The 13,640-nt window shown below is 46.1% G+C and overlaps 1 protein-coding gene across 1 annotated transcript; it reads left to right on the forward strand.

The window, feature by feature from the left end:
- The first annotated feature begins 8,993 nt into the window (after window positions 1–8,993).
- On the forward strand, window positions 8,994–12,011 carry LOC109742836 (uncharacterized). Its single transcript, XM_020301934.4, has 2 exons — window positions 8,994–9,363; window positions 9,940–12,011. Exon 2 carries the CDS (start codon window positions 10,048–10,050, stop codon window positions 11,737–11,739), a length of 1,692 nt encoding a protein of 563 aa, XP_020157523.1. The 5' UTR covers window positions 8,994–9,363; window positions 9,940–10,047; the 3' UTR covers window positions 11,740–12,011.
- The last annotated feature ends 1,629 nt before the right edge of the window (window positions 12,012–13,640 follow it).

Here is a 13,640-nt window from a genome sequence, read left to right on the forward strand (position 1 = left end):
TGGTCATGCACCCTTGAAGAGTGGTCTATTCTTGTTGAAACTCGATAGTAGTGACACACATATTCATAATATTGAAGCCAAAAGATGCAGAGTTCATAATGATAGTGCAACATATTTGTGGCACTGCCGTTTAGGTCATATTGATGTAAAGCGCATGAAGAAACTCCATTCTGATGGACTTTTGGAATCACTTGATTATGAATCACTTGGTACTTGCGAACCATGCCTCATGGGCAAGATGACTAAAACTCCGTTCTCCGGAACAATGGAGCGAGCAACAGATTTGTTGGAAATCATACATACTGATGTATGTGGTCCGATGAATGTTGAGGCTCGCGGCGGGTATCGTTATTTTCTCACCTTCACAGATGATTTGAGCAGATATGGGTATATCTACTTGATGAAACATAAGTCTGAAACATTTGAAAAGTTCAAAGAATTTCAGAGTGAAGTGGAAAATCATCGTAATAAGAAAATAAAGTTTCTACAATCTAATCTCGGAGGCGAATATTTGAGTTACGAGTTTGGTCTTCATTTGAAACAATGTGGAATAGTTTCACAACTCACGCCACCTCGAACACCACAGCGTAATGGTGTGTCCGAACGTCGTAATCGTACTTTATTAGATATGGTGCGATCAATGATGTCTCTTACCGATTTACCACTATTGTTTTGGGGTTATGCTTTAGAGACGGCTGCATTCACGTTAAATAGGGCACCATCTAAATCCATTGAGACGACACCATATGAACTGTGGTTTGGCAAGAAACCTAAGATGACCTTTCTTAAAGTTTGGGGTTGTGATGCTTATGTGAAAAAGCTTCAACCTGATAAGCTCGAACCCAAATCGGAGAAGTGCGTCTTCATAGGATACCCAAGAGAAACTGTTGGGTACACCTTCTATCACAGATCCGAAGGCAAGACATTTGTTGCTAAGAACGGATCCTTTCTAGAGAAGGAGTTTCTCTCGAAAGAAGTGAGTGGGAGGAAAGTAGAACTTGACGAGGTAGTTGTACCTTCTCTCGAATTGGAAAGATACCTACACCAATAAGTGAGGAAGTTAAAGATGATGATCATGAAACTTCAGATCAAGTTACTACCGAACCTCGTAGGTCAACCAGAGTACGTTCCGCACCAGAGTGGTACGGTAATCCTGTTCTAGAAGTCATGTTACTAGACCATGATGAACCTACGAACTATGAGGAAGCGATGATGAGCCCAGATTCCGCGAAATGGCTTGAGGCCATGAAATCTGAGATGGGTCCATGTATGAGAACAAAGTGTGGACTTTGGTTGAATTTCCCGATGATCGACAAGCCATAGAAAATAAATGGATTTTCAAGAAGAAGACTGACGCTGACGGTAATGTTACTGTCTACAAAGCTCGACTTGTTGTGAAAGGTTTTCGACAAGTTCAAGGGGTTGACTACGATGAGTCCTTCTCACCCGTAGCGATGCTTAAGTCTGTCCAAATCATGTTAGCAATTGCCGCATTTTATGATTGTGAAATTTGGCAAATGGATGTCAAAACTGCATTCCTTAATGGATTTCTTAAAGAAGAGTTGTATATGATGCAACCAGAAGGTTTTGTCGATCCTAAAGGTACTAACAAAGTGTGCAAGCTCCAGCGATCCATTTATGGACCGGTGCAAGCCTCTCGGAGTTGGAATATACGCTTTGATAGTGTGATCAAAGCATATGGTTTTATACAGAATTTTGGAGAAGCCTGCATTTACAAGAAATTGAGTGGGAGCTCTGTAGCATTTCTAATATTGTATGTGGATGACATATTGTTGATTGGAAATGATATAGAATTTCTGGATAGCATAAAAGGATACTTGAATAAGAATTTTTCAATGAAAGACCTCGGTGAAGCTGCTTATATACTGGGCATCAAGATCTATAGAGATAGACCAAGACGCTTAATTTGACTTTCACAAAGCACATACCTTGATAAATTTTTGAAGAAGTTCAAAATGGATTAGTCAAAGAAAGGGTTCTTGCCTGTGTTACAAGGTGAAAAGCTGAGTCAGACTCAATGCCCGACCACTATAGAAGATAGAGAGAAAAAGAAAGTCATTCCCTATGCCTCAACCATAGGTTCTATCATGTATGCAATGTTGTGTACCAGACTTGATGTGTGCCTTGCTATATGTTTAGCGGGGAGGTACCAAAGTAATCCAGGAGTGGATCACTGGACAACGGTCAAGAACATCCTGAAATACCTAAAAACGACTAAGGATATGTTTCTCGTTTATGGAGGTGACAAAGAGCTTGTCGTAAATGGTTACGTCGATGCAAGCTTTGACACTGATATGTATTTATATTGAATGGTGGAGCTGTAAGTTGGTGCAGTTCCAAGCAGAGTGTCATGGCGGGATCTACGTGTGAAGCGGAGTACATAGCTGCTTCGGAAGCAGCAAATGAAAGGAGTCTGGTTGAAGGAGTTCATATCCGATCTAGGTGTAATACCTAGTGCATCGGTTCCAATGAAAATCTTTTGTGACAATACTGGAGCAATTGCCTTAGCAAAGGAATCCAGATTTCACAAGATCAAACACATCAAGAGATGCTTCAACTCCATCCGCGATCAAGTCAAGGAGGGAGACATAGAGATTTGCAAAATACATATGGATCTGAATGTTGCAGACCCGTTGACTAAGCCTCTTCCACGAGCAAAACATGATAAGCACCAAGACGCCATGGGTGTTAGAATCATTACAATGTAATCTAGATTATTGACTCTAGTGCAAGTGGGAGACTGCAGGAAATATGCCCTAGAGGCAATGATAAAGTTGTTATTTATATTTCCTTATATCATGATAAATGTTTATTATTCATGCTAGAATTGTATTAACCGGAAACTTGATACATGTGTGAATACATAGACAAAACATAGTGTCCCTAGTATGCCTCTACTTGACTAGCTCGTTAATCAAAGACGGTTAAGTTTCCTGACCATAGACATGTGTTGTCATTTGATGAACGGGATCACATCATTAGGAGAATGATGTGATGGACAAGACCCATCCATTAGCTTAGAATAATGATCGTTATGTTTTATTGCTATTGCTTTCTTCATGACTTATACATATTTCTCTGATTATGAGATTATGCAACTCCCGAATACTGGAGGAACACCTTGTGTGCTATCAAACATCACAATGTAACTGGGTGATTATAAAGATGCTCTACAGGTGTCTCCGAAGGTGTTTTTTGGGTTGGCATAGATCAAGATTAGGATTTGTCACTCCGAGTATCGGAGAGGTATCTCTGGGCCCTCTCGGTAATGCACATCACTATAAGCCTTGCAAGTAATGTGACTAATGAGTTAGTTACGGGATGATGCATTACGGAACGAGTAAAGAGACTTGCCGGTAACGAGATTGAACTAGGTATGAGGATACCGACGATCGAATCTCGGGCAAGTAACATACCGATGACAAAGGGAATAACGTATGTTGTTATTGCGGTTTGAGCGATAAAGATCTTCGTAGAATATGTAGGAACCAATATGAGTATCCAGGTTCCGCTATTGGTTATTGACCGGAGATGTGTCTCGGTCATGTCTACATAGTTCTCGAACCCGTAGGGTCCGCACGCTTAACGTTCGATGAGGATTTGTATTATGAGTTATGTGTTTTGGTGACCGAAGATTGTTCGGAATCCCGAATTATATCATGGATATGACGAGGAGTCTCGAAACGGTCGAGAGGTAAAGATTGATATATTGGACGATGATATTCGGACACCGGAATGGTTTCGAAAAGGTTCGGGTATATTTCGGAGTACCGAGGGGTTACCGGAACCCCCCGGGGAAGTATTGGGCCTACATGGGCCTTAGTGGAGAGAGAGGGGAGCCTGCAAGGGGTGGTGCGCGCCCCCCTCCAAGGGAGTCCGAATAGGACAAGGAGGAGGGGCGCGACCCCCTTTCCCTCTCCCTCCCCTTTCCTTCCTTTTCCCCCTCCCCATGGCGCGCCCCCTTGGTGGCCGGCCTCCTCCTCCCCTCCTTTATATACGGGGGCAGGGGGCACCCCATAGGACATCAGTTATTCCCTTAGCCATGTGCGGTGCCCCCCTCCACAGTTTACTCCTCCGGTCATAGCGTTGTAGTGCTTAGGCGAAGCCTTGCGCGGATCACATCACCATCACCGTCACCACACCGTCATGCTGACGGAACTCTCCCTCGACCCTCTGCTGGATCAAGAGTTCGAGGGATGTCATCGAGCTGAACGTGTGCTGAACTCGGAGGTGTCGTACGTTCGGTACTAGATCGGTTGGATTGTGAAGACGTTCGACTACATCAACCGCCTTAACCTAACGCTTTTGCTTTCGGTCTATGAGGGTACGTGGACACACTCTCCCCCTCTCGTTGCTATGCATCTCCTAGATAGATCTTGCGTGAGCGTACGGAATTTTTGAAATTGCATGCTACGTTCCCCAACAGTGTGAAAGTCCGGCCTTTGACGAATCACGGAAGACATGGCCTTGTTGAAAGGCATGATGGCCTTGAGGAACTTGCGCTTGATCCAAGTGTCATCTGTATCCTTGCTTCCATGATCTTGGAGAGAAACCGCAAGAGTTGTCACCCTCCGGTAAAGATCACGTGGATCCTCGTCTTCAAGCATCACAAATTCATCGGCCTCATCAAGGACCACTTCAAAGTTGGACCGTTGGATGTTTGAGCTCCCCTTGTACATGGAAATAATGTGCTCCCAACAATCCTTTGCACGAGTGAAAGGTCGTAGGTGCGATAGATCTTCGGGAGGGACCGCTTCTTGAAGAATGAACAATGTGGAGTGATTGTATTGATTGTCCACTTCTTCTCTTGGAGTGAAGTTGTTGGATCATGCGGGTAGAATCCTTGCTCAATGATTCTCCAAAGGTTAGTTGAGCAATGATTCAAATGAGACTTAATGCGAAAGACCAATTAGCAAAATCACCCTTAACAAGCTTGGGAGGAGGACCATGAATATTGATGCGAGCTGTGGGGACCGGTCCTCCATAGACCGGGGGAGGGGGAATTGAGGCAAAGGTTCCCCTCCCATTCTTGTCATGAGGGGAAGGAACATGAGTACCTTTAGCCGTTTCCTTGGCGGAATTGGCCTCCGACTCCGATGCGATGGGATTAACCACAAGCAAGGGGTCAGGAGTGGATTTCATCCCCTCAAGTAATTCTTTAATCATGGACTTGACTTCGGTCGTCATAGACGTCTTAACTGAAGTCGTAGCTTCATTTAAGTCGTCTTGAGTGATCAAAGTCAACTCCACGACCCCGGGCACTTCCCCCTTGATTTCAACCATACTCTTCGGGTGGTGAAACCCTTAATAAAGAGACGAGGCTCTAATACCAATTAAGAGGATCGATATGGTTGACTAGAGGGAGGGTGAATAGGCAACTACCAATTTTTAGCTTTTCTTAACAAATTAGATTAAGCAATAAATAGTTTGTCTAGATGTGCAACTAGGTGAGCAACCTATATGATGCTAACAACAACAACAACAACAAGTGCAAGCAAAAGATACAGCACAATAATAGCTTGCACAAAGTAAAAGGAAGAGATAACCACAAGTGGAGCCGGTGGAGACAAGGATGTGTTACCGAAGTTCCTTCCCTTTGGGGGGAAGTACATCTTCGTTGGAGCGGTGTGGAGGCACAATGCTCCCCAAGAAGCCACTAGAGCCACCGTATTCTCATCACACCCTCACACAATGCGAGATGCTGGGATTCCACTAGTGGTGCCCTTGAAGGCGGCGACCGAACCTTTACAAACAAGGTTGGGGCTATCTCCAAAACTTGATTGGAGGCTCCCAACGAAACCACGGAGCTTCACCATAATGGAATGTGGCTCCGAGGTGACCTCAACCGTCTAGGGTGCTCAAACACCCAAGAGTAACAAGATCCGCAAGGGATAAGTGGGGGGAATCAAATTTCTCTTGGTGGAAGTGTAGAACCGGGCCTTCTCAACCAAACCCTAGAAAATCAACAAGTTTGATTGGCTAGGGAGAGAGATCGGGCGAAAATGAGCTTTGGAGCAACAATGGAGCTTGGGGGAAAAGAGGTAGGTCTTTTTGGGGAAGAAGACCTCCTTTTATAGTGGGGAGACCAATCCAACCGTTATCCCCTCCTCAACCCGCACAGAGTGGTACTACCGCTCGGGAGAGCGGTACTACCGCGAGCCCCAGCGGTACTATCGCAGAGACACTGGGCAAGGGCCTCGGAGGGGGAAGGGACACGGGAGAGCTGGCCCTGAGAGGCACTAGCAGCGGTGGTAGGGCGGTACTACCGATTGCAAGCGGTACTACCGCGCCTACTGCCGCTCCTACTGCCGCTCAACCCGACACGAGAAACTACGTCCTCGAATCGAGGCGGTACCTGCACGGAACCGGGGCAGTACTACCGCTTATGGCCACGAGCAGTACTACTTTTGTGAAACGGCGGTAGTACCGCTTGAGGCCATAAGTGGTACTACCGCTCTGGTTCGGTGGTACTACCGCTGGCTCCTCTCAAGACCCACTTCCGAGATAACGGCACACTCTAAGAAGGGGAAAGGAGCTGGTGGTGCAAGAAGGATGTGTACGTGTTGATTCCACCCTAGCCTTTCCGATACGGACCCCTCTTGATAGTACGGTGTCTCCTACGACTCAAGACCACCAAAACTGAAACGAAAGAGACTACACCATCTTCACTTTGAGCTCCGAGGGGAAATGAATCGTCTCGTGCCAATGAATAAATATCTGAAAGCTCAATGCACACGATTAGTCCGCAAAAGCATTGCCATCAATCACCAAAACCAGAGAGACATGCCCTAACACCTGTGATGGTGAGGTTACAGTTTCTCGTCATGTTGCGTGATTCCGTCTGAGATGCTTCAGATCTAGCAAGGGTTTAACAGTGATGAATGTGGCTTCAGGGCGTTGGTCCTTAAGGGCACGTGCATGAAGACTTTCCGGCTGTCATCGACAAGCTCAAACTGGCTCCGGTAGGGAGCGACGACGGCGGCTCGTTCTGACGGTAGTACTGGTCGTTTGATGGTCTCAAAATCTCGATGTAACTTTTATTATGTTTGAGATACTTTGTACTTACGATGAACTTTTATTAGAGATGCAATCCCTTTTATGTGGATATAACTTCTTAGGGATTGGTTAGAGATGCTTATTAGAGCAAGTACAATAATCCTACATAAGCATGTTGTAAGAGTTAAAATATTATATTTCTACTGGCATGGAGGGGAGAGAAGAGGGGAGGAAAGAGGAGCCAGCTACAATAAGAGCAAGCTGCAGCACGTGCTCCTAGGCACTATGTGAGAGTGAAAGGTGGGCCATGTATTAGTAAAGTAGCACATCTTTATATACTAGGTGACACCCCGCACCTTGTTGCGGGAATAGTGTGCAACATTTTCGATGAGATTCACTGCATGAAACATGAATATTTTGAGTAGTAAGAGCTAAAACTGATAATACATATTAATTATTGTATTTGATTATTGTATAGTGGTAAAATATTTATTAAATATAAATAACATAATGAAATGAAAATACTCATGTATGTTTACATGTTGAGGTGAGTCCTTTTCCATACATGTTGCATGATGATGTGGCATGCTTGTATGTTGAAACAAATAGGGTAGTGGAGGTGGGCTTTTCCCATGCATGTTCTGTGATGAGGTGGCATGCTTGCATGTTGAGAGAAATAGATTAGTGGGGGCTAGCTATTTAGATATAGAAGATAACTATTGTACGTGCGGGCTATAAAGTTGGTTATAGATAACATGTCAACATCATATGGCCATCAGCTGGCTGTACTATTAACCATGCTCTTATAGCATCTCCAACAGCCGCGCGATATAAGCGCTGCGCTGGAAAATTCTGTTTTTTGCGCGCGTGCAGCCGCTCCGGGAGCTCCAGCGGAGGCGCAAAAAACGCACGCGCGGCATAAGTGGTTCAGCGCGCGGGGCAAAACGGCATCGCGCGCCGCTTATTTCCGGCGCCCGCTCCCACGCGCTGCACACTCGAGCGCCCGCGCCGCATCCTCTTCGGCAGCGCCGCTTTCGCCCCTCCCGCGCCGCCGTCGGCGAATTTGCTCGATGGACGGCCGTGCCGACATCCCCCTCACCCCTTTCTACACCCGCGACCCCTCCGCCGCCGTCGCCACTGGCGGCGGTGCAAACCCTAGCGCGGGGAGCTTTGGCTTCGCCTCCGCCGGTGCTCCTCCAAGCACCGGTCTCGCTGCGGGCTTTTCATGGCGCCACAGACGACCTAGGCGGCGGGTGGCGTCGCACGGACGCCCACCGTGAAGCCACGTGACCTTTTCATGGTGCCATTTGTTTGTGTGAACTTTATGTCATGAACTTGGTTGGATGATTTTGAACTTTGGATGATGATGTGATGCGGCATGATTTTGAACCTTTTATGTCATGAACTTGTTTGGGTGATTTTAAACTATGCTATGTCTTGTTTTGATGTTTGAAATATCACCATATTGTCTCCAAAATGAACATATTACAAACGCCGGCTGCTCTCGCGCGCTGTAGTTTAGCGCGTCTGCTGGAGCGGCGCGCGCGCAATTTTTTGCAGCGGCCGCTGAAGCCAGCGCTCCTCGGCGTGCAAAAACTGGCTATAGAGGCGCTGTAAATGTTTATTTAGCACGCCACGTGTTGCACGCATGCTGGAGATGCTCAATGGGAGTAACTTGAGCAATAACATTAAGTCCAACTCAGCAAATTTGCTTATGTGGCAATGAGTTAATGAGGAGAGAGATAATTACAGTAACTTAACTAGTTACTGTAACATCACATGTCTCAATGCAATATGAATCTATAACCTAATAAATAAACATATGCATGACACCACATTTATGTTACTACCCATTATGAAGATAATAATATAGTCTAGGGATATGTGTATATTACATGTTACTCCACCAGGCGGGCGGGGCGGGGGATCCGGCTGAGAAAGCGAGAAAATAAAGAAGCGGAAAACCAGGGGAAACAGTGAAGGAAAGCAGTTGTCGCTGGTCAGAGCAGTAATCGCTCCTATTTCCACACTACACGAAATGGGGGCAAAGCACCAGCGCGGCGGAAACAGTACCGCGGCACAGACTGCGCCATCACCACCAGTCCATCTCGCCCCAAAGCCCAGAGGCTCCTCCACTCGCCTTTCCCCTCCCCTCCGCCGCCGCCTCCTCTCCCTCGGCGCAGCATCGCCCCCTCGATCCCGCGCTCCCCCGGCCAGTTCGCGGTCTCCCGCCGCGATTCCGCGCGGTGGGACGGCCGATCCGGCCGGGCCCTGTTCGTGTGGTGTGGGCACGTAGCTCGCTCGGATTCGCGGGGAGAATCGGCGGCCGGATCGTACGATGGGCAGGTTGGTGGCTTGAGCTTCAGTTATTGCTAATTGTGAGTGTGATTTCGTGGTAGCCGTGTGGGGGCGCTTGTGCTTCCCGGAATTGCATGCGGTGCATGCGTGTCTCGAGGCTTCAGTTTGTGCTCCCGTTCGTGGAATGTGCGATCCGGTTCTAGGAGGTCCGAATTTAGGCCGTTTTTTGTGAGATTTTTCGCTGGTGGGGTTAGTGCTAGTCTACTGTCTAGTTGATCGTACAAGTGTTCTAGGTGATTGTATAAGTTAGGCCAACAGAAGTAAAAATGGTAGAGAAGATTTGATACGTTTACTGTTTGGAAGAGAAGGGCTAGAAGGACTTATTTATCCAATGTCATGTTCATACTTCTGGACCGTGTGGTTAGTTCGATCACTGGAGGCAATGTTGCTTATGGCATATACGATACAGTAATGTAGGGTTTTCTATATTTCAGTGGTTTAATTCCTGGCATGCATCATTTTTTCTGTATGACAATTCATGAACAGTGATTTCCAAGTTGAACTATTGGTGAATATTGGGTTCTATCTCGCTGATATGTGCTTGTTTACACCTTCTTTTTACAGTGATCTTCTACTGGATAGTGTGGTATTGTGCTGAAATCACCGCGGACTCTCTTTTGTGACTGTCTCTGATACTGATTGGTGTATTGGGCCTCTTCTTCTTCATCATCAATGGGCATTGTGAAGGTTGCAAGTGGTGCGCCTATAGCGAAGAGTGGTTACAGCCGTGAAAATGAGGACCTTACACAAGAGGAGAGATTACTGCTTGAGAGCTTTCCTAGTCAAGGTTCTGCCGATGACTGCGAACATGCGGAGGTCGATTGTGAGCTTGCAATGTCTGGAGGCCAGTTGTGCAATGTGCCTTATGGGCTTTATGATCTGCCTGGGTTAAATGACATACTGTCTCTGGAGACGTGGAACTCATGTCTAACAGAAGACGATAGATTCCGTCTAGCAGCATACCTCCCGGACATGGACCAACATGACTTCTTTACGACAATGACGGAGCTCTTGAGTGGCAGTGCTATGTTCTTTGGGAGTCCACTTAGAGGGTTTTTTGACAGATTGAACGGTGGATTTTATTCTCCAGAAGTTTCTCGGGCACGAGAATTACTGATGAACTTTCAGAGACGAAGGTATTATCATTTTCTGAAGTTGTATCATGATGGCATTGTTTGGAAGTTTGCGTGCATGGACAAGCTGTGGAGAAGAAATCTTGTGGATACTAGTCTTGAGGAGAAGATTCACATTTGGCACAACTGGATACAAGAGAAGCTTCTCACATTTGCAGATCCAAACAGTTCTCCTTTGAATGCAAGACTATCAAATATTGGTGAGGTTGAAGCTGCCAGTTTTGCACCATTGAAGCGAGCTAAACTTATAGAAGGGACATCAAGTACCAATTGGTCAGCCAAATACAAGGAGATAGTCCATGGAGCAAAATCAGTGGAAATTAGCTCATTGAATAGTCACATTTTTCACCTTCGAGATGTGCCCGGTGAAAAATGTACCAAACCACCAAAAGTCGTGCTTAAAGCAAATGCCGACAGTGATTCCTTTGCTCATGGCAATGCAGGAATACATCATACACCAGGACTGATCCCACTCGCTCAGCTGGGAGTGCAGGTCTCCACCTTTTCTCCTTATGCTTTTTCACAGCATGTACATAATTTTTCTGTGAATCCATCTTATCCTTTATACATAAACACAAGGAGAAGTTCTTTAGGCAGTTCAAGCTCAAAAGCCTGGCAGTCGGAGGGTGCACTAGAAACTTACCCTATCTTGGTCAAAAGCCCATTTGGAGTCCAGCATGCTGTTTTAGAGGATCTCAAAACAGGCAACCATTCTGCAGCGTTGAGTGGGTATCAGTCAGCAGCTAAACCTATCACAGCATATTCAGATGAAGGAAACGACACAAGAGAATCCCTCCATGAGAAGAACCTTTTGAAGAACTTTGGTCGGCCGGGTGCCATGGTTCCTGAAAGTTCTCCTGGTCTGTATGTGAGAACCGCCATTGGCCACGAGACGAACGGATTGATGAAAATGTCCAACCCAGGAAATGCTGACATTATTTCTGAGATGCTTACCCTTGGTGCAAGCACAAACCCACCTTATAACTTCCCGATGCAGTCTGAAACAGTGCTCAAACAGCATCATGATGGACTGAAGACGAAGGCACCTCCTTTCATGAACTCTGCTACAAGAGTTGAAGGACATAGATTCCCTTACACATACACAAGGAGGAAGCCACACAGGGCGGTCGACCTCGTGGATCCTGTTGAGACGCCGACCATGGTGGGTTCAGAGACAGCGAGTGGGCTGGCTAGCATGGCAAATGTAAAGGCGAAGGGCATCAAACTTTGAAGTTTGCGAGCAACAAACAAGGAGATCTGATTATAGAGATGGGGAGTTGGCTTAGCATCTAGCTAACATAGTAAATAAGGGGAATGTTTTGCTTTCGGTTGCGAAGTCGAATTGGCTGAAGCCTCCCTTTGTTACAGTATCATTCGGTATCTCAATAGAACAAGTAGTTAACAATCCTGTTAGATGAAATATGCAAAGCAGTCGAGTCTCACACCTAATTATTTTCCAATGACTCTTTGCTGCAATTATATAGTAAATTCTTACGGGCTTCAGATTTCTCTGTGATATCTATATATTTCTGATGTATTATCTCTGTTCTCAATTTTCATTCCGTTCAGTCAACACAGTCTCTAATATATGTCAGCCGTTTATGTGAAATGTAATTGTACTCAACTTTGACGAAAAATGAAAACTAGCAGCGTAGTTTCTACGTGACGAAGCAAATTGACAAGTGTGCTATACTTAAATACAATCTATGTAGGACTGAATTTTCACAGATTCATCGGTTCAGAGTTCGAGATTTGAAACTTGAAATTCGTGTTATCTCTAGCATCAACCAGAGAGGATAATAAAGTATAAACCAAACCATGCCACCATCTTATATTACCTTATCAATGGATTAAGGCATGCCAAAGAAAAAACTTGAATAAAATCATATTATATCCTGAATTCTTTTTAAGTTGTGATCCAAAAGGAAGATGAAGGAACTTCAAAGAACAATAGGCATGAGAGGCATCCGGAAAGCTCAAACCAAAACCTCTTCTAGTGATAGAATAGGAACCGAGGTCTTTAGGCTTCCATCATTTTCCCGTGCCTACTGCTCTTAGAGCATCTCTAGCAGACCCTTTATATTCGGGCGAACGGTAAAAACCCGCGATACGGGTTTGTCCCATTTTTTGGGCCAGACCAGAGCCCGTATATTCGCTCAGCCCGTCAAAGATTTTACAGTGGCCCGCAAACCGCCCCCGCCCACGCGGTATATCTACGGGTTTGCCGCGAGTATACGGGCCGAAACCCTATCCCTCCGCCGCCGCGATTCCCCAACCCCTCTTCGATTTCTCGCCGCCGGTGAGCTTAAATCCACCGCCCCCGCCCACCGATCTGCGACGATGTGGAGCTCTGGCCGGCGCGATGGCGGCGGCGACCTGGAGCGCAAGCGTTGCATCACCGTTGACGCAGCGCGCAAGCGCGCGGCCAAGCGCTACACGAACTACGGGTTCTCGGTGCCGGCGTCCCTTCTCCGCTCCGCGCCGTCAAGATCGAGCCGGGGGAGGAGCGGCCGTGCGGGCGCGGCGTCATCGGCCCGAAGGACTACCTCGTCGGGCTCGACACGGACGCCTTCGAAGCGGCGCTCATCGAGCGCACTGTGCTACTTCTTGAGTTTGTGTTGGTTTTTCCCTTGAAGAGGAAAGGGTGATGCAGCAAAGTAGAGATAAGTATTTTCCTCGGTTGAGAACCAAGGTATCAATCCAGTAGGAGGAACACACAAGTCACCAATGGTTGCACCTACACAAACAAACAAATACTTGCACCCAACGCGATAAAGGGTTGTCAATCCTTCACGGCTACTTGCAAGGATGAGATCTGATAGTGATAGATATAAAAGATAAATAAAATGCAAAATAAGATAAAATTGCAGCAAAGTAATTTTGCATTTTTGAGTTTATAGATCTGAAAATAATATGATAAAAATAGACCCGGAGGCCATAGTTTTCACTAGAGGCGTCTCTCTTGAAAGAAAGCATACGGTGGGTAAACAAATTACTGTTGAGCAATTGATAGAAAAGCGCATAGTTATGACGATATCTAAGGCAATGATCATGAATATAGGCATCACGTCCCTGACAAGTAGACCGACTCATGCCTGCATCTACTACTATTACTGCAAACATTGACCGCTA

This window comes from Aegilops tauschii, chromosome 7 (genome assembly GCF_002575655.3).
Source record: "Aegilops tauschii subsp. strangulata cultivar AL8/78 chromosome 7, Aet v6.0, whole genome shotgun sequence".
Taxonomy (NCBI): Eukaryota; Viridiplantae; Streptophyta; class Magnoliopsida; order Poales; family Poaceae; genus Aegilops; species Aegilops tauschii.

Coding starts and splice junctions, on each gene's coding strand:
- LOC109742836 (XM_020301934.4), top strand. CDS start 10,048: ATGGGCATTGTGAAGGTTGCAAGTGGTGCGCCTATAGCGAAGAGTGGT.